The 22,408-nt window shown below is 39.6% G+C and overlaps 1 protein-coding gene across 1 annotated transcript in view; it reads right to left on the minus strand.

Moving 5' to 3' along the window:
• Window positions 1-2,957: 2,957 nt before the first annotated feature.
• The window catches only part of RHEB (Ras homolog, mTORC1 binding), a 123,108-nt gene continuing 103,657 nt past the window's right edge, over window positions 2,958-22,408 (minus strand). Inside the window, exons 7-8 of the mRNA XM_029588427.1 lie at window positions 13,235-13,316; window positions 2,958-3,427 (exon numbers count right to left, since the gene is read on the minus strand). Coding sequence (XP_029444287.1) covers window positions 3,335-3,427; window positions 13,235-13,316 — 175 coding nt within the window. The 3' untranslated portion in view covers window positions 2,958-3,334. The remainder of the gene's footprint in view (window positions 3,428-13,234; window positions 13,317-22,408) is intronic.

The raw sequence follows: 22,408 nt of genomic DNA on the forward strand, positions 1-22,408 counted from the left end.
CTTGCCCTAGGAGAAGCAGCATTATAGTTTTCAATTTTTTTGTAGTTTAATGTGTGGAGCTATGTGGAGTCATTCGCCCTGATGCAGCTGCTTTATGGCAAAATGTTATCAATGGAGACTAATGATAGAGAGATTTTGATATTGAGATTGATATTGAGATATTGAGAGAAAATAAGAAAAATGCTATTTTAGACACCATATATGTTGAAGTTTTTTTGATCCTCTATGAGCTCTACACATTGTTAGTGTCTATAGACAAGTGGTAGTACTGATAAACATTAGCAGTATTTTGAAGATCTGCTTCAAGGATTGCCTGAAAGGGTTAAGCATCATCTATAGATCAATTTTTTTAACATCTTTGAAATTTTGCTGAGGATAACTGATTTGATGTGGTGTTCTGCTCTCTAGTACTCCATTAACTTTTTGTGAGCTTGCACTTAAGAGTTTAAAAATGAGGCTGGAAGTTTTTGGGTTTTGTTTTTTTTAAGATTGTTTTCAACACTTTGAGAGCAGACACTCAATGGTGTACTGAAGTCTTTTCCTTAATTAAAATTTTAAAAAAATAGGTAGTTATTTTTGGCTGTAATTTGAAGATAATATTGGGGTTTCATTATTGGTATATTGCAGATTTTTTTTATCCCATTTGCCTCTAATTAGATTTTTGTGAATACTTTATTCTTCTCTGTAACATCACTTTGCAAGCGTCCAAATTATATGTCATCTGTCATTTAGATGCAAGACTGGGAGATTGTGAAGAATTGCAATAGGACCTTGTGCAATCAGCTAATGATTTAACTACTCTGAATAATTCTGCACTGCCTGCAAATCTGATAACACAATATATCACTCCCTCTTCCAGATCATTTATAAATAGATTAGATTAAAAAGTACTGATCACAGTACAGATCCCTGGGGCATGCCACCATTTACCTTTTCCCATTGAGAAAAATGTCCAATCGGTCCTACTCTATTTTCTGTCTTTTAGCCAGTTACTAATGCACATCCCATGATTATAATTTCCTGATGAGCCTCTCACGAGGGACTATCAAATGCCTTGTGAAAGTCCATTTATACTATATCAACTGACTCATCCTTGTCCATGTTTATTAACCCCTTAAAAAAAAAAGATCTACAAGACAAGACTTACCTTTGCTAAATCTATGTTGGCTCTGCCCCATTAATTTATATCTATCCAAATAGTCTAATTTTGTCAAAAGCAGCTTCCACCATTTTTCCTGCTACAGATCTCTAGCTCCCTAGTCTGTGGTATCTTGGATCATCTCTGGAACCATTTTTAAAAATGAGCCTTATGCTGACCACCCTCTAATCATCAGGTATTATAGTTTTGAATGTGAAATTAGAGATTACGAGCAATAAATATTAGTTCTTTCAGAACTTTGGAGTGTACACCATTGGGTCCTGGTCTTGGGAGTCCCAAGTTTCATGAGACTTGAGATGAGACTAACACTGGCCACACGGCTCAAACTCAATGAACCAAGCAAAGTACCAACTGGAAGAAAGCCCCTTTGTTGATGGTGGTGGCAGTCACTGCAAGAAGGGCTCTAAAATCCCAGGTCCACAGTGAAACTGCTAGGTGTCATAGCAATCTGGCGCCTGGGATTTGTCAAGCCTTGCCCTATAGGCCACCGAGTGTAACTAATCTGTTTTTGAACCAAAATAAATATTTTTGTCATATACTTCATTTTTGTAAATGTTAAGGTGGTCTTGCTTTTCCAGGACTGTTATTTTGCAAGGTTCAGAGTCAGACAGGAGCTCCAAGCTACCGGCAATATACATTTTCTTCTGTTGGTGGCTGCGATACTACTGTGATTCCATAGTTTTTAAAGGACCACTGTGCTGCTGTAGTTACTGCAACAGAAAGCAGCTGTTGCTGGCAGCTTAAAAAACTCCTACTAGAAGGGTCAGATTTCCAGGAGCAGCACTGCCTACCCTCTGTCTATGGATGCCAATCTTAAATCCAGCCATGTCTACTGGGGCTCAGAAGCTTGCAAGATAAAACCTTTTCCTGCCCTTGAACGTTATAAACCTTGATTGTAAGACATTTAAAACAGGTGTTTGTGAAACAAAGGCAGCACCAATCATTTCCACAAATGATACACTGAAGCAGCATCAGGCTCCATCTTATGGATATTGTCTGTCCTCTTTTAGGGATCTTGAGACACAATACGCTGGTGTTAGTGTTGCCTAGTATTTTCCATTTATGACTGTTTCGACCTTATTCAGATAAAAGACTGGATAAAGGAGAGGGTGACAATGCAAAACAGTATGCATGGAAGAAAATAAGGCAAGGGGAGGGCAGCACAGATTTTATTTTATCTACCTTGACAGCTCATATGACATGATTCCAATAATGTTTAGATGCACTGAAAACTGAAGAGCCATAGAATATAGTTTAAGGTTTTCAGGACAGTCAACTTGTCACTCAATATGGCAGTGTTAAAAAATAAAGGTATTGTATTATCAGAAGGTATTCATTAGGGATGTCAAAAAACATTAATACCCATACAGAAGATCTTTTGGATATTGAAAGTCCAACAATGGCAGATTTAATAGTTCCTAACCTTTTGAAATATTAATGCACTAGTGATATACATACACACATATATACAGTGAATAGTTTAGAAACAGAGTATATAGATTGAGAACGGTTTTGTTAAGTCCCCTGAAGAAGCCTAAAACAGGGGGTCCTATGGATTCAATTTTAATGTTGATTGAGTGGTAATGAGTGAGTGGTAGTATTTGAATGTGGTGATAGAGGCATGAGGTATGTATGGGATAAAAATACATAGTTTACGTTTTAATGTTGTATATTAATGTTTTGATACATGTTTTAATAAATTGATCATATGTACATCAAAATTATTTTGTACAATATTATAGTGGTGACAATGATTCCTTCTGTGAGTGTTAAAAATAAATCACAAGTGCAACATCAATAACTTCTGCAGTTTTATTTACAAGTATACACTGAACAATGAAAGAAACACTGATATTCAAGCCTAAATAAGATTAATGTAACAATTTGATGATTACATTACAAACTACACTGAAAAAATTAATGCCAGTAAAATTATTGGCCATAATATTAAGGAATATGATATACAAATTGAAAAAAATGATTGCTTAAAATCTGAAGATGAAGTGAAGCCATCTGCACAAAAGTCAGAGTTTAATAGAATCTGAACAAGAAAAGAAAACTCTGACCATCCATATCTTTCAGGAAAAAAAAAATGAAGCAGTTTATCTTTAAGGAGAACAGGCAGTTTGCTTCAAGTAGAATGAATTCCCAGTGTCCGCAGGTTTTGTAGTGGAATTACATTACCAAGCATGGAGACTTCCCTTGTGAACTTGCCCCATCAATTTTCTCTGCCTCCAATATTATCCTCCTAAAAACATCAACTGCAGTCTGCAAAACAAAAACAAAACAGAGAAACAAATGTAATCACCATGACTTAAGCAAAACAGCTCTAAACTTGGGACAATCTTTTCTAATTGCCAGGTATCAGTATTATCCATTCGGATCAAGTCAATTCCTTGTTTAAATACAAAATAATGGTTCCAAACAGCTCCAATGTGAAAGAAAAACAACTTCTATCACAAATCCAGTGGATGTTTTTCAGTTTCAGGTAAAGCTTTTCATGATTTCTACCCCTAAATTGGAATGAATGTGCTGGTTTTTTTTTTACTATTTTGCCCAGGTTTACTGACTAGAATACAATTTACTAACAGACTTTCGGGCCGATATAGTACAGTGCTCTCCGACGCAGCGCACTGTTAACCTGCCCTTGGACGCGTGTTTTCCCTTACCCCTTATTCAGTAAGGGGCGGAAAAAGCGCGAACAACCCACAGAACCTAATAGCGCCCTCAACATGCAAATGCATGTTGATGGCCCTGTTAGGTAATCCCGCACAATACAGAAAGTAAAATGTGCAGCCAAGCCGCACATTTTACTTTCAGAAATTAGCGCCTACCCAAAGGTAAGCGCTAGTTTCTGCCGGCACCGGGAAAGTGCACAGAAAAGCAGTAAAAACTGCTTTTCTGTGCACCCTCCGACTTACTATCATGGCGATATTAAGTCGGAGGTCCCGAAGGGTAAAAAAAAGTAAAACCCCAAAAATTTTAAATGGGCCGGCGGCTGTCGGGTCGAAAACTGGATGCTCAATTTTGCCGGCATCCGGTTTCCGAGCCCGTGGCTGTCAGCGGGCTCGAGAACAGACGCCGGCAAAATTGTGCATTGGCTGTCAAACCCGCTGACAGCTGCAGCTCCGGGCTAAAAGGAGGCGCTAGGAACGCGCTAGTGTCCCTAGCACCTCCTTTTGCCCGTTTCTACCGCCGGGCCTCATTTAAATAGAGAATCGCGCGCCCAGGCGAGTGGGCGTTTGTCCGCTCTCCCGCGGACTTTACTGAATTGGCCTGTTTGTGCAATAAGGGCCAAATTAAAAAAAAAAAAAAAAAAAAAGCTTGTGTTAAAAGGCCCATACACACTAATATATGTAGGCCACATGTGAGCAGTGCAGATTTTAAAAGCTATTATGCACATGCTAAAAATAAGGGGCAGGGCCAACAGTTATGTGCACAAAACCATATTGTAATACTGAGTTGCACTGTGTGGTGGCTTGTTAACCGTGTATATTTACTGCTGCTCCTGATGAGGTGCAAGTCTGCATAAAATCACTTTTTAGGCCTAACATAATAGGGTGGTCCAGGTTAACTGGGAGGAGTGCAGGCTAAAGAACCGGAAGGGTCTGAATGATCTAGAGATAGACCAGGCAAACTGGTGGAAACAGGGAATGTCCTTCGCATGAGCACGTTTTAAAATCCGTTTACCTACTCACATTAAAGCTGACAAAGTCCTAACGAAGATACACAAAGTACATCTGCTTGAGTAATGGCTTAAAATTAGTGCACTTATGCACTGTAGGCGAATTTTTAAAATCATATGTGCAGAACTGTGCGCATGATTTAAAATTCCAGTGTATGTTTGCTCGCGCGCCCATTTGTATGCACATCTGCACAACAATTTTGTTGGTTTTATTAATCTAACTCCTTCAGAGAATTTACTCTTAAAAGAAAAAGGTGAAAAATGTATTTGCACAGCCACTGGTTATGGAATCACACGGATATCATAAGTGTAATTACTTCACATACTGCTAGTTAAGTTACATCTCACCTTACTGAGAATATCCATCTTCTCACAATCAAATCTACCAATTAACTATTGCACAAAATGGGCAGAACATCTCAACGAGTCGTTAGCTGGATGGGAAAATCTAGAGGAAGTAGAAGGGCAGGGGGCAAAACTAAAAGGAGATAGAAGGGTAACTAATCTTTTTGTTAGGAATGCAAATAAAGGGAAGAGGAAAGAGACCTTTAAGGTTTTCTAAAGGAGGAGATGAAACAGTAAGGGAGAAAAGGTTAGCATTCATACACAAAAGAGATCACAGAAAGAGTAAGAGGCAATAATATCTGGCAAATAGTTAGGAATGTGAAATTCAAATAGAAGAAAAATAGCAAATATGGTAAAACAAGGGGACTTTTTGTTAGTGATAAAATGATATGCAAAAGTGGCAATGCGAGACTCAAAGGTGAAGGGGAGGCTGATGAGAAAAAAAAGCAAAATTGCTTAATGTTTGTTGTTCACTGGTGCAGGACCACATAAAACAGATACAAATAAGATTGAAAGAGGGGTAAACCTCTATCAATTTTCAGAACAGTGCTCACTAAACTTAAAGTAGATAAGGTGATGGGGGTGGCTGGGGTACATTAGAGGGTACTAAGGGGCCAGATGATCTGGCAGCCCTGCTGGCTGACCTTTACAATACTTTTTTTAGACTCTGGAGTAGTTCTGGAGGACTGGAAAAAGGGTAGATGTGGTCTCATTCATAAAAGTGGAAGGAGAAAGCTGGGAACTACAGGCCAGTTAATCTGATCTCTGATGAGCAATAATCACTGCTAAAACAGAGGATAGTGTAATTTTTGGAATCAAATGGATTGCAAGATGATCCAAGGCAGCAAGGCTTTATCAGAGGTAAATCTTGTCACACAAATCTGATCAATTTCTTTGATTGTGTGACCGGATTTGGATCAAGGTAGAGCGCTAGACATAGTGTACTTGGATGTCAGCAAGACCTTTTATAAGTCTTCTGTGCAGAACTGTTAAATTGTGCACCCTTGTATGGATCCAAGAGTGTCTGAGTGGGTTAGAAACTTGCTGAGTGGGAGGCAACAAAGGGTAGTGGTAAATGGAGTTTTCTCTGAGGAAAGAGTTAACTAGTGGTGTGCCTCAAAGAAGCGGACCAAGGACCAATCCCTAACATTTTTGTGAGCCACATAATGGAAGGATTGTTGGGAAAGGTTTGTCTTTTTGCAGATACCAAAATCTGTAACAGCCAAGCAGAAGTGGAAAACATGAGAAGGGATCTAGCAAAGCTAGAGGAATGATCTAAGGTTTAGCAGCTAATATTCAACGCTAAAAATGTACAGTAATGCATTATGATGCAAAAACTCAAGGGAAAGGTACATTATTAGAGGCAAAATTCTTCTAAGCACAAAGTACAGGATCTTGGGGTAATTGTACCTGATGTTCTTAAGGTGACCAAACAGGTAGATAAAGCAATGGTAAAAGCCAGAAAGATGCTTGGCTGCATATGGAGAGGAATGGTCAGTAGAAAAAGGGAGGCGATATTGCTCTTTATAGGTCCCTGCATCATGGGCTCTAAATCTAGCCCCCATGTCATCCTTAACCAGGACGCCTCTCCAACAGAAGCTGTAAAAGCAGTCCTCAGCCAACTCAGGGATTGGACCTTTCCCAATGAGCCACTAGCTAATGCGAATCTTTTCTGAAAGATTCACTGAAACCAAATATTTGGTTTGCCAAGTTGTATTTTGAAATGCTAAGATCAAAATTCTCATAAAACAAATTGGTCAACACTCAAAACTGCTTGGTGTTGGTTATAAAACTTTCAAAAAATATTTACAAAATACATGACCATAAAAATGTCTCAAAGAACAAACTACATCACACACTCCTTCCCCATGAGATTTACCGCTCATACTCGCCTTCCCCAAACATCTCTAAGACTACAGACTTCATTACAACTAACCAAATGCCAAAATCTTATTTCACATCACAAGTACATTTGTCATTTCCACTATTCATTTAGGGCTCAAGACACCCCTTTTTTCCAGTTTGTATTCTTATAACCACCTGGAATAGCTTTAAAACTTCCAAACATGCTTGTAATGAAAGTTAAGCCCTGCTCCTTATGCAGTATGGCTATGGAAATAGCACTTGTACCTTAGGGTTTTTTCTTATCTATTCTGCGCTGAGCAAAATCCAGCCTGTAGAAAACCTCACAAACCTTTACTTTGGTGAACCCATTCAATAAGAAAGTAAAATCCCACTTTTTACTTTTAATAAGATAGGAAGAATTATTTAAAGGCTATTGCTATTAATGCATGGTCTGATCTAAACAGGAGAAAGTTCCGCTTGATAGCAAGGTACATGGTTTTGGTTTCTTATGGATACTTTGATGATGTTGCCCTGCAACATGGAAAAGGAATAGCAATCTGTGGTGTGCCGTGAACTCTGACAAATCCAGTGCTGTCAGAAACAGAGACCGAGAATGTAATCTTTAAAGTGTTACAATCAAGGTATTGGGTAACATTTTAAAAGTGCACCAGCTAGAGGTGGTAATCCAACCCCTCAGTCAGAGATTTCCATAAGAGCTGGAATAGCTCAGGTTAGCCTATCTTGTATTTACACATTTTACTGTAAACTGTTTTGGGTCTCCCTTCTGGTGAATAAGGTGATGTAAGTTAAACCCCTCACTTCCTGCGGTAATAAAACAAGTTTGCTGCCTCTGAAACAGGGCTTCCCAAACCTGCCCAGGGGAACCCACAAGCCAGTCGGGTTTTCAGGATATCCATAATGAATATGCATGAGATAAGCTTGCATGCTATGAAGACTCAGTATATACAAATTTATCTCATGCATATTCATTGTGGATATCCTGAAATCTCTACTGGCTGTGGAGGTCCCTAAAATAGGTTTGATAAGCTCTGCTCTAAAAGGTGTCCTCCAGAGACAGCAGGACAAGTTAGCCATACACGGGGATGGAACGATTTTCCTATGAAGAAAAGCTAAAGAGGTTAGGACTTCAACTTGATGAGGAGATGGTTGAGGGGAGATATGAGAGATCTATAAAATAAGTGGCATGGAATGCAAATCAATTTCTTTCAAAAAAATATAAAGATTAGGTGACACAAGGAAGTTACTAAGTTGTACATTTATTTTTAATAATCAATGTATAATTAAGCTTTAGAATCTGTTGCTAGAGGATGTGGTGAAATGCTAGTGTAGCTGCGTTTAAAAAAAAAAAAAAAAAAAAAAGGTTTGGATTAAATCCTGGAGGAAAATCCCATAAATCATTAAGATGCAGTTGCAGAAACTGGTTATCTACAGTTTGGGATCCTTCCAGGGTCTTGTGACCTGGATTGGCCACTGTTGGAAACAGGATACTAGGCTTGATGGACATTTGGTCTGACCCAGTATGGAAGATTTTGTGTTCTTAAGTGGGTGATAACATCTGACAGCACTGGCCTGGATTAGCTCTCTCAGGGGCTGATGCAATGTTTGCGGAAAGTGGGCGCTGACACTTCAGCACCTGCTTTCTTAACGCACACATAGTGCCCGCAAGGGGGGCACCATGCAATATGTAAATTTAGGGGGTCATGCTAGGAAGGAGGCGCTACGGTCACTTGCATGACCTTAGCGCCTCCTTGCTAACGCGACCCGTTTTCATTACTGGCAGACAGGCTGGTTATGAAAACAGAGGCAGGAGTTTACCGGCTGCTCCAGGCAGGCGTTAATGGTTGAGCGATAAATGTGTGTCTGAGATGCACATTTATCTTTTTGCATGTGGAGTAAATGAGTAATTGGCTAATTCACATGCATTTGCATGTGTGAGCGCTCTCTCATTCACTCCGCGTCGGACGCGCGTTAAATAGGCGCTAATCTCCCTATTGCATTAGGGGGCGGATTAGCACCTATTTATCCCGTGTCCGACTGCGGGTTATACAGTGTGCTTGGCTGAGCGCACTGTATTGCAGCGGCCCCTCAGAAAGAATTATTTGAGCATGTGTGGTAGTTCCTGAGCACCAGCCCCACACAAGTCTCCTCAGTCTTTTCCTAGCTGAACTTCAACTCAAGGTGGACTGTATAGATGATTTATGCTAAGGAGAACATCTGTTACAGGTAAACAACTTTGCTTTCTCGGTGGAAAACCTTTTCCACAGATGCAAATACACAAGTGAGGCTTCCCAAGCTGAGTTACATAAACATCTTGGTTTTCTTTAGAAGGAATACACAACCCAGAGAAAAAGCAGACTGTGTGAGAATTGAAGCAATTAATAGACGAGGCTTTTGAGAACTGCTTGACCAAAGGCTCTATCATTGCTAGAATCTGTTCCAGACAATGTATGACAAAAATGTGAACGAAGGGCCAGGTAGCTGCTTTACATAAGGTCTTGTATAGAAGTGAAACGAAGAAAAGCTACTATACCTGCAGTCACACAGGTTTGATGAGATGTGGCTTTATTACGACAGTTTATGCCTGCATCTTTATAACAAATGGGATACAGGCAGGCAGCCAAGGTGAAAGCGTTTTCCTATTGGATAGCCTGTCTGGTTGGATCCAAAGAAATTAACAGATGCATTCCTGTGAGCTATCGATCTTCTACAGTCCAATGTGTGGAGTACTTGTTCTGCTTTATTGGTATTAGACATTGGGAAGAAAGAAGGACTTTAGATTGATTCAAATGGAATTGAGAAATGACATCTTACTACTACTGTTCTTGGCTATTTGCATGTATGGAGTGTACTAGTGCTTGAAGTTCATTTAACCTTCAAGATGAAGCAACAGCTATGAAAAACACTTTAAGAAAGAAATGTTATATCACTAGTTGCCATAGGTTCAAATGGACGATCCACTGTTAAGATCTCATTCTGTTGGTGGGTTAAGTGGGTAAAGATGAAAGAGCCCTTTTATAAACCTGGTTGTTACAGGAAGGTAGGACAGTGGAAGAACTTGCATGGGGTGGTGATATACAGTAAAAGCACTTAGATGTACTTTGAATTTAATTTGAATCCCGACTCAAAGATGGAGAAGGTATTGCAGCAAGGTAGAGGGTTTCAGAGATAAAAGGATGTTGGTCCTGGGATTTACACTAGACAGAAAATATTTTAATTTGAAACCATAGAATGGATGGCTTCTTTGCTGCTAATAGAACTACTTTTCTTTCTGGTGAGAGGGGCAAAACTCCTAAGATTCTGCACTCAACATCCATCCATCTTGCTAGTGCTAGATAGCGAAGGTTGGCGTGAAGAGGCCTGTTGTATTGGGCTAGAAGATATAGAAAGCTTGGGAAGCGAATAGGCTGAGTAACTGCTGGTCTCTGGAGTCAAGGAAACCAAGCTAGGAGTGTCCAGATAGGCAATATTAGCTAAATATTTGCTTTGTCTGGCTGTAACATTGTCTTGGCAATTACTGGAATTGCCGGGAAATGCAGACAGGCTTTCCAACTAAAAAAATACTAACACATCCAGTGCCAAGAGTTTGTGGTTGAAACTTGCTGCCAAAAGATTCACTCATGGAATTCCCTGCTTTTGAAAAATAATTCAAAGACTGTTGAGGTGAGACCACTCATGAGGCCAACAGTGACTGTTCAGAGAATCTGCCACTATTGGATTTCCTTGGATGTGCAAGAGATATACATTTCTCTCTATTGTACATGTTCATATTTTCAGGGCTTGTACAAGAACCCATTGCTCCCTGTTTATATAATACACTACTACAACATTGTTCATTTGAATCTGAAGGAATTTCCCCTTTATAAAAGGTGTGAAAGGTACAAGTGCTTTGAAAAATATTTTAATTTCCAGAATATTTATATGAAGCTTTTGTTCCTTCTTAGCCACATCCCCTGAGAACATAGAAGGCCCAAAGTGAACTCCCCCAGGCTGGAATGGATGCATCCATTAAAATTACTTGAATTGGGAGGGGGGGGGGGGGGGCGAAATTTGATGAAGTGACCCTACAGGAAACAGGGCGGGCAATTCTACCAATGTAGAGAATCACAAAGAAAAACACCTTGTATTCTATAAGAAGGTGCTTGAGAATCTTGGTTCCAGTGACACGTCAAGGGCCACTGTGGTGTTCATTTGCAGCTGTGCAAATGGAGTCACAGGGGCTGTGACTGCCCAAGCAGTTCCATGAATTTTTTTGCAGATACTAATTTCAGGTTGTGAAGTGAACACACCAATATGAATAGTTTGGACATCCTTTGAATAGGAAGAAAGGCCTTCCGTGCCTGAGCAGTTAGTTGTACTCTTATGAACTATAGGTGATGGGTAGGATTTTTCATAGTTGAGGATAAATCCTAGTGAGAGAAGAATGCGAACTACAAAAGCTATAAATATCCCAAGTCTGAAAATCTAAGGCATTGATTTCTCTTAGATGACTGCCACTATTGTTATACATTTCCTGAAGATTCTCAGGCCTGCTAAGATACCAAATGGAAAGACCTTGTATTGATGGAAACAGTCACCCTGTATTGTGAACCCGAGATTTCCTGTGGTCTAGATAAACAGTAAAGTGTGAATATGTATCTTTCAGGGCCATTGTAGTTAAGCAATTGCTCAAGTCAAGGAGGAGAAAGATGGTTGCTGAAGACTTCATTTTGAATTTTTAGCTCCTTGTTTAATTTTCTTAAATCCAGGATAGAGCTGTAGCCTCCTGACTTCTTGGACATAAGTATTTTGAGTAAAACTCTTCTCTCTCTCTCAATGGAACTGGTTCTATCACAAAAGAATAAGCAGAGATGTTTGCTCTTGTCTTATGTGCAACTGTTTTCTGGGAATGCAATAAGACAAGTAGGGCAACATGGGTGGAACATGGGTGGAACATAACTGAGTATACCTTTGATTTGTTCTATGTAGCACCAACTACTGCAGAACCATAAAGTAGATGTAAACATGGTCATGACCTGGGCAATTCTTTACTTTATACTTTAGATCTGGTCTCCTGGCACTGTAGGAAGAGGGGTAATCCACATCAGACTGGAGGACTTTCAGGGCCCTGGGCACCAGAACACCACAAGGCTGGCTTCAGAGTTTTTATATACTTCAGGACCCCCGGAAATTCCTCTGTTTCCCTACCCAGGTGCCTTTAGACCTGATCAAGAGTGCTATGGAAAGGTCACCATTGCTTAATGAGCAGATCAGACTACTACTGGTCTCTGTTCTCAGCATCAAAAGTCACCAGTGGTGCTCTTAAACATGCAAGAGCTTCTTTCTGAGAATGCGTGTAGTTGTGCGCGCCTCTTCCTAGCTCAAGTAGGAGTCCTGGAACGTATTAATGGGAGGGTGCAGAACGTGGATAACTGGGCCTCACTTTACGGGCCGATACAGTAAGGTGCGGTAGAAAGAGGTGCGTTAGTGCCTGGCGCACCCGCGTTTGCCGCATGCACAGTTCGGATCACCTACCGCTCGATACTGTATTTAAATGGAAATTGTCTCACTTTTAGATAACAAATGTATCTCTTTATAGCACAGGAAGAGCTTAAAAATGCAAGTCTTCAAGGTTAGGTCAGAATTCCCAGGCCAACTAAAAATGATAGTGTGAGCAAATGTTTTCACTTTGTAATCTTAAATCAAAGAAGTGTTTATAGTAACATCCTGGAAGAAAGTGCATTTAAGAGGAGTCAATTGGATACCTGATTAAGTCGGACTCTGCAACTTTAAAAGCAGACTTCCTTATGCCCATAAGAATAAAAAGAAACCCAATTCTGAGAAACAGAGTTTGTTGTTGTGTCCTTGGTATAACTTTTTACATTACAATTCCATTGCTTAATGGAAAAAAATACAATATGAACCAAAGCAATTTCTAAACTGTGCAATAAGGTAGGTTCTACTATATGGTCTCCATTTCTCTATGTTCATAATTGTCTTACTTCTAGCTATCTCCTCTACGTGGTAGTTATATATTTCCCCCCCCCCTTCACAAACATTAGCACCATAAAAATGGTGCGCGAACAAAAGTAAGCGATCGCGTATTTTTTTAAATATCTACCCCAACGTTTTTAGTGGCTTTCTGAAGGCTGGAAGGTCTGGGGGCTTGTCTGGTATTCAGTGGCAGTGAATTCCATGCATACCTGATTTTCTTTAGCAGACGATTCCAAAAAAGCTGCATTCCATGATTCTGCTAAAGACTTCCCTTCTTCATAACTGATCACCCTAGAGAGAAAATAAAAAATTTTAAATATCACATTAAACCCAAATTAAAATATTTCCTAGAATTTATTAAAAATGATCTTCAGTTCTGAATGTATCCTTAATGCTAATAAGACTGATGCCAAAGTGTGGTTAAACATGGTATTTGAAGCAAATCATCAAGCTCACTTCACATGAGGGATATCAACCTCAAGGAGCTGGACCTCCACAAAATTTATACCAGGGTATAAATTATATCAATGTGAAAGAGCACATTTAACTGGTGGAGGGCTGGCACTATATGCAAAGGAAACAAAATACATTGCAAAATCCTTATGGTAAAAATTACATGTGTGACAGGTAACAGTATAGCAGTGGATGTATACTATTTATTTTATTTATGAATTCTTATATACCGACATTCCTGTAAAAAATACAGATCATACCGGTTTACAGTGGAACATAACTGCTGCCGTGGGGAGTTACATTGAACCTTAAACAATTCGAGTAATAGTACATTCGAAACGTTGGAGATAATATTTAATGCTCTAATATTTAATGTTATTAGAACGTAAGAACAAACGAAACGTATGGAGAAACTCGAACAATTGCAAACCGAAGAAGCTTGATGCGGATTAACTGAGATTTCAATCCAGAATAAAAGTATATAAAAACAAAAAAAATATATAAAAAAAAACTACTAGCCATCTGGCTAAAATGAAGAAACAGACTGAAATGCTAGCTGAAATTAAAAAGGCAAATACATTTGGCACACAATAACGGGAGATTTCAATTACCCTGGTATTGATTGGGTCAATTTCTCATCAGGACATGCTAGAGAGGTTAAGTTTTTAGATGCCATAAATGTCTTAAAGGAGCAGTTGGTCATAGAGCCCTTTCAAATACTACTAAAACAAGAGGATTGGACAGGTTTTTGGAAGAAAAAACTTCCATAATACATTGAATAGGTAGACTAAAGCAAGCTACTGCTATCCCTGGGAATATTAGGAAATCAAATCTACTTTGTGGGACCTGCCAGACACTTCTGACCTTGACTGGTTACTGTCAAGATAGGATGCTGGGCCTAAAGGACCTTAGTCTGAGCCAGAATGGCAATTCTTATATTCAGTTCGTATTATGCATTTCAATATCAGATTTATCATCAGTCTGTTCTATGATTTTGCAGGGCATAGAACACCTCAAAATTAAGGAATTAGTAGCTTTATATAGTTCTTTTGTTGCAAACCTACCAAAAATGTTTACAATACACTAGAAATATCTAAAGGTATATGAAAAAACTGACAGTATCCTCATCTTTTCACAAGATGGCTGCTAAATTAAAGTGGAAAGCTTTTTCTAAAAAAAAAAAAAAAAAGTCTTTGACGACAGCTGTTTTGACACTCAGATTTTTGCAGATACATGAGAATGAAACAAAATGAATGTCAGAATGAGGAACTGAAGGCAAAATATGCAAGGCTGGGTATGCTCTCAGTTCAACCAATTTTATGCTTATTAGCATCTTTCAACTTGTCCCTGTTGTGATCTCAATGTATTAAGAACTTAAGAAGTTGCCATACTGGGTCTGACCATGGGTCCATCAAGCTCAGCATCCTATGTCCAACAGTTGCCAAATTCAGGATACAAGTATCTGACAAGTACCCAAACATTAAATAGATCTCATGCTACTAATGCTGGAAATAAGCAGTGGCTATTCCTTAAAGTTAACTTGACTATTAGTTTATGGACTTCTCAAAAAGTGTGTCCAATTCTTTCAAAACCCAAATAGCGAATTGTCTTACCACATCCTCTGATAACAAATTCCAGATATCAATTGTGCACAGAGTGAAAAATTTCTCCCAATTTGTTTTAAAAGTGCTACTTGCTATCAAGAAGTATCCCCTAGACCAGTGGTTCTCAACCCTGTCCTGGGGACCCCCCCTAGCCAGTCGGGTTTTCAGGATATCCACAATGAATATGCATGAGAGAAAATTTACATACACTGCCTCCATAAAATGCAAATTTTCTCTCATGCATATTCATTGTGGATATCCTGAAAACCCGACTGGCTGGGGGGGTCCCCAGGACAGGGTTGAGAACCACTGCCCTAGACCTATTATCTGAAAGAGTAAACACCAATTCACATTTACAGGTTCTCGTCCTCATGATTTAATAGACCATCATATCCCCATTCAGCAGTCTTCTCCAAGTTTAATAGCCCTAACTAACCTCTTTAGCCTTTCCATCCACAATCATTTTGGTTGCCTTCCTTTCAACCTTCTCAGTGCATTATATCTTTTTTGAGATGCAGCGACCAGAGTATTCAAGGTGCAGTCTCACCAAGGAGCAATAGAGGCATTATAACATTCTCCATTTTATTCACCAGTTCCTCCCTAATTCTTAACATTCCGTTTGAGTGTTTGACTGCTGTGACAAACACAACCGATGATTTCACTACAACGCCTATATTTTTTTCTTGGGTGGTAACTCCTAACATCGTCTAACTACAGCATGGGTTCCTTTTCCCTAATACATCACCTTGGCAGGCATCCACATTAAATTTCATCTGCCATTTGGATGACCAATCTTCTAGTCTCACAAGGTCCTCCTGCAATTTAGCACTATCCACTTGTGATTTGTTTAAAAAACTTATGGCCTGCACCTTCCAAAGTTCTGGGCAGTAACAGCATTACACACAAAATCAATATGATATAGACAGACAAAACTGAACAATTAAATGCTTTAAGCAGATTTCTGCTTGTTATTCAATACCTGCAAAAGCAGATGGTGAAAGGTAAGCCTAAGAAATGGAGACTTCACTGAGAGACAGCTTTGCTATGAACGTAAATGGCAAAGAAGCTGAATTATGCTAAAGAGGAGACTGGCGGTCTGCTGTTGTCAAGGAGGAAGACTGTAAATAAGTGCATTTTTAGAATTTTCTTGAACTCCTTAGTATCAGTCAAGATGCGCAAATGTTGCAGACAGGAGTTCCAAAGGGACAGGCTGGCAAGGGAGAAGGTTCTTCCATGTGTACATGATAATCTTGCTACTCAAAACTGAACGGATTTCCAATAAAGACTGATAGGCTGAGCAAAGTGCTCTTGTGGGGATGCAGAATTTAAGGGTACTGCTGACCCAAGGAGATGGAATATGGTTTACTAAATTATGTACTAATAGTGCCAATTTATACTGAATGCAATGCAGTATAGTGAACCAATGGAGGGTTGGAGTGATGTGCTCATATCGGCAAATCTGCGAGAAGCCTTGCTACAGAGTTTTGATTTGCAGGGGCAGAATAGTATATGGGTGATCGACACACAGTGAATTACAGTAATTGAGTGATGTAATTACTAAAAACTAATATCCTGAAGTGCTGTGGATTCAGCAAATGCTTGACATGCTGAAGTTGCAGCTTATAAAAAACAATTGTTTTTACATGTGTGCGCATGGACAGAGCAAAATCAAGCTGGACAGATTACGATATGACAATGGGAATAGATTGGCAGGCAAATTACAATGAGACTGGCACAGGTGAGGGGATATGGCTAAAATCATGACCTGTTTTACCAAAATTGAGTGACAGTTTGTTGTAAGCCATGCTCTGATAGAGGAAAGAAAAAAATGAATTGGGAAGCAGATGACTAAGGTGTTGTAACTGGAAAGAAGAACTGGATATCATCAGTGTAGATTCTGTAAGAAAGAACCAGGGTGCAGAGGAGATGGCAAAGAGGTGCAAGGTAAATGTTAAATAGGGTGGCAGATCGTGATTAACCCTGTGGGACATTGGTGGCGACAGAGAACCAGGATTTAGTAGCATTGACTATCCTAATTTGCTGAATTCTGTTTGAGAGAAATTTTAAACTAGGAAAGGACAGTTCCTGAAAGACCAATGTCAGAAAGGTGTGCCAGTATATTGTGAGCTAGAGTATCGAAAGCGGAGTTGATATACTCTGAATAATTTTGTATCACCTGCAAATTTGATTACCTCACTCATTCCCTTTCCCAGATCATTTAGACATATTAAAAAGCACCAGTTCAAGTACACATCCCCAAAATATTCCACTGTTTACCTGTCTCCAATGAGAAAACTGACCATTTAATCCTGTTTCCTGTCTTTTAACTAGTTTGCAATCCACAGAAGGATGTTGCCTCCTATCCCATGACACTCATTTTCGTAGAAGTCTCTCATGGGGGATTTTGTCAAACGCCATCTGAAAATCCAAATATACTACATCTACCTGTATACCTTTATCCATGTTTATTAACCCCTCCAAAAAAATGTAGCAGATTTGAGGCACGACTTCCCATAGGTAAATACATGTTGACTGTATCCCATTAAACTATGTCCATCTATATGTTCAGTAATTTTATTTTTTTTTTAGAATAATTTCCATAGTTTTTCCTGGCACTGAAGTTAGGCTCACTTATCTATAGTCTCCCCATCACCTCTGGAGCCCTTTTTAAATATCAGGGTTACATTGGTCATCTTCCAATCTTCAGGTACAATGGACGATTTTAATGATAGACTACAAATTACTAGTAACAGATCTCAAATTTCATTTCTGAGTTTTCAGAACATGGAGTGTATAGCATCTGGTCCAAGCAATTTGCTACTTTTCAGTTTGTCATCTGGCCTACTACAGCTTCCAGGTTCATTGGGCCGAATCACCCTTGTAAACCATCTCCAGAATGGGTTATCGCCCCAATATCTTCATTCGTAAATTCAGAAGCAAATAATTCATTTAGTCTTTCCACAATGGCCCTATGTGCCCCTTTAATCCCTCAATCATCTAATGGGCCAACCAACTCCCTCGCAGGATTCCTGCTTCAGATATGTTTAAAAGTTATTATAAGTTTTTGCCTCTACAGCCAGCTTTTCAAATTCTCTTAGCCTGTCTTAATGTTTTACATTTCACTTACTAAAGATTATACTTTTTCCTATTTTATTCAGATGGAGCCTTCTTCCAATTTTTGAAGGAGTTTTTTTTTTCTGGCTAAAATAGCATCTTTCACTTTGCCTTTTAACCAAGCTGGTAGCTGTTTGGACTTCCACACATTAAGAAAAGTGGAAGGAATACATCTGGACTGTGCTTCTAAGATGGTATTTTTAAACAATGTCCATGCCTGTGGTGCACAATCTTTATAGCTGCACTTTTCAGTTTGTTCTTAACTACCTTCCTCATTTTATCAAAAACTCCCTTTTGAAAGCTTAGTGCTAGAGCTTTAGATTTACTTAGTGTCCACCTACCAGTCAATTCAAATTTAACCAAATTACAATCACTATTGGCAAGTGGCCTCCACTACTATTACATCTCACCAAATCCAGTGTTTCATTAAGATCTAAAATAGCTCTAGTCAATTCCTGAACCAATTGCTCCATGATACCATCAAATTATTCCATCAAGGAACTTACCTCATGTTCTGATGTTAAATTTACCCAGTCAATATTAGGTAACTGAATCTCCCATTACCACTGCATGGCCAAATTGGTTAGCTTCCCTTAAAATTTCAGTTAAGTTAAAATTATCAGGAGAAGCCAAGATATCCAACCCTACTTCCTTCTGCATCCAGTATACAGGGTTAGAAAGATTTGAATCCAAAGCCCCAGGTGTTCAGAGCCAGAGGGTTTGACAGAGTCTCAGGCACTCTTCCCGAACTACAAGCTTTAACTGGGACCTACCCAAGGTCTATACAATGTCTTTTACAATTGATTGTCTGTCATAATATTCACAATCCTTGCAGCACCCAGCTGACAGGAGAACTCCACATGCAATGCATGGCCTTTATTTTCTACTTTTTCTCTCTTATGGTCCACAAAAACGAAACTGATCAGTGCCCAGATTACAAAAAAAATAAAATGACTTCATAAACAAAATCAGGCATAGTACCTACTACAAGCTGCAGGAGCCATCCAATATCTTCCTTGCTTTGGCCAGCGAAGATGGCTACCAGAGCTAAGTTTACGTTCCCCTGGAGGCCAAGTGCATTAGTAAATAAGAACATAAGATATGCCATACTGGGTCAGACCAAGGGTCCATCAAGCCCAGCATCCTGTTTCCAACACTCGCCAATCAAGAGTCACAAGTACCTAACCATCAGATAAATCACAAGCTACTATTGCTTATTAAATTACTGTAGTAGTTTATGGATTTTTCCTCTAGGAACTTAACCAATCCTTTTTTAAAACCAGTTACACTAACTGTTGTAATCACATCCTCTGGCAATGAATTTCAGAGCTTAACTATGTACTGAGCGAAAAAAATTATTCGATTTGTTTTAAATGAGCTACTTGCTAACTTCATGGAGTGCCTCTAGTCCTATTACCTGAGAGAGTAAAATAACCGATTTACATTAACTTGTTCAAGTCCTTTCATGATTTTATAGACTATCATATCCCCCTCCCAGTCTCTTCTCCAAACTAAACAGCCCTAAGCTCTTTAGCCTTTCCTCATAAGGCAGTCGTTCTATGCCCTTTATTTTGGTCGCCCTTTTCTGCACTGTCTCCTGTACAGTTATACCCTTAAGATGCAGTGACCAGAACTGCACGCAGTATTCAAGGTGCGGTCTCACCATGGAGTGTTACAGAGGCATTATGACATCCTCTGTTTTGCCATTCTCTTTCTAATAATTCCTAACATTGTTTGCTTTGATTGCCACAGGACACTGGGCCAACCATTTCAATTTATTATCCACTATGACACCTAGATCTCTTTCCTGGGTGGTAACTCCTAAGATAGAACCTAGCACTGTGTAAATACAACAAGGGTTATTTTTCTCTATATGCATCACTTTGCACTTGTCCATGTTAAATTTCAACTGCCATTTGGAAGCCCAATCTTCTAGTCTTGCAAGGTCCTTCTGCAATTCATCACAATCTGCTTGAGATTTAACTACTTTGCATAATTTAGTGTCATCTGCAAATTTCATCACTTCCCTCATTGTATCCCTTTCCAGATCATTTAAAATATATTAAAAAGGACTGGTCCAAGTACATATCCCTGAGGCACTCCACTGTTTACATTTATCCAGTGTGAAAGCTGACCATTTAAATCCTATTCTGTTTGTCTTTTAACCAACTTGCAATCCACAAAGGACATCGCCTCCTATCCCATGACTTTTTAGTTTTCTTAAAAGCCCCTAATGCGGGGCTTTGCTGACGCCTTTTGAAAATCCAAATACACCTACTGGTTCACATTTGTCTACATTTATTCACCCCTTCAAAAAAAAAATAAAATAAAATGTTGATTTGTGAGGCAAGACTTCCCTTGGGTAAATTCATGTTGGCTGTGTCCCATCAATCCATGTCTATCTAAATGTTTTGTGATTTTTTTTTTTTTTTTTTTAATAAGTTTCCACGATTTTTCCCAGCATTGAAGACAGGCTCACCAGTCTATAGTTTCCCGGATTACCCCTGGATCCCTTTTTAAATAAAGGGGTTACATGGTACTAAAGCCATGATTCTTGCCCTCCCGGTCTAAGTTGTAGGAACCAAAAGCAAAGACTCAGGTACAGCTATCATCATAAGTCATGTATCTATCCCTATGATGACTATTAAGAACCTACAACAGAATGTTTAAAAATAAAATACACACAAGTTGAAAAGACATGACATTGGCGCAGAGGAAGACTAATATTAGTCTAATTAAAGCATATCCAGAAAGAGTATTGTGTGTGCATTCTGTATACGCCAAGGACTCAGAACTATGCAAGTACTGTGATTTGTTATAGCTCTCAAAATTACATCTTACAATATTGATTACAGTCCAGTGCTTCCTAGATAGTTTTCCTCTGAATCCCTCCTCCTCAAATACTGCCAATGCAAATTATGCATGCGAAACAGGAGACGTGACATCCTCTTGTGTCAAATATTGGGTCCTCAGACTGCTACAATCCCATTACTCAATGAAGAGCGAATGGCCTACTTTAAGGGGATGCTTGGGAGCTGCTGCCAGAATCTCCCTAATCTCAGTACCACTTATCAACAGGGACTTATAATCAATGCTTCACTGAGTATGTTCTGATGCTGATGAAACAGAATCCTTTGCTTACAATGGGTGGGAGGAGTTAGACAATGTTCTATGGGTGCTACATTTCAAAGAGGCATGATGTTTCGATACGGATTTGCTACCAGCATCCAAGCGCAGCTCCAGGGTTCAGAGATTGATGCTGCTGGATCGGACTTCTTCAAGCAGAAGAGCTTCACAGTGTTTGTCTGTTATGAAGACCTCTGGGAGACACCTTTAGATAAGTGCTACAACCAGAGGATATTGCAGAAATTACCTGATAATTTCGTTTTCCTTAGTGTAGACAGATGGACTCAGGACCAATGGGTATAGTGTACTCCTGACAGCAGTTGGAGATGGATCTGATTTCAATCTGACGTCAGCCCTAGTACATATACCCCTGCAGGAAGTGCAGCTCTTCAGTATTCTCCTCGAAAAGCAATTGTGGATATATGTATGACTGAATAATTTGAATAACTTGGTTAACTTAATTTGAACTGGTTGAATTGATTATAGCTGGAGACCGCCAGTGTCCTCAACCGAGAAACGTCGACACCCGGTAGGATGGGTGTCCTAGGTGGAGGAAAGCATGGCTTACCCGTGAATCACTCGCTCTCGGGGATGTTACTCGAGAATTCCATGAATAACGGCAGCCGTGGGTGGGATGCTAAGTCCATCTGTCTACACTAAGGAAAACGAAATTATCAGGTAAGTAATTTCTCCATTTCCTAGCGTGTAGCAGATGGACACAGGACCAATGGGATGTATAAAAGCTACTCCCGAACCGGGTGGGAGGCTGCCCGTGGCCCACTTAGTAATGCCCCTGCAAATGCTGTGTCCTCTCGAGCCTGAACATCCAGGCGGTAAAACCTGGAGGAGGTGTGGATGGAGGACCATGTCGCCACCCGACAGATCTCGGTGGGTGACAGCATCTTGGTTTCTGCCCAGGACACTGCCTGGGCTCTAGTAGAATGGGCCCTAACTTGTAAAGGCGGTGGCTTGCCTGCTTCTATGTAGGCCGCCTTGATGACTTTGATCCAGCGGGCTATGGTTGCTCGCGAGGCCGCTTCCCCTTGCTTCTTCCTGCTGTGAAGGACGAATAGATGGTCCGTCTTT

Source organism: Rhinatrema bivittatum, chromosome 2 (assembly GCF_901001135.1).
Source record: "Rhinatrema bivittatum chromosome 2, aRhiBiv1.1, whole genome shotgun sequence".
Classification (NCBI taxonomy): Eukaryota; Metazoa; Chordata; class Amphibia; order Gymnophiona; family Rhinatrematidae; genus Rhinatrema; species Rhinatrema bivittatum.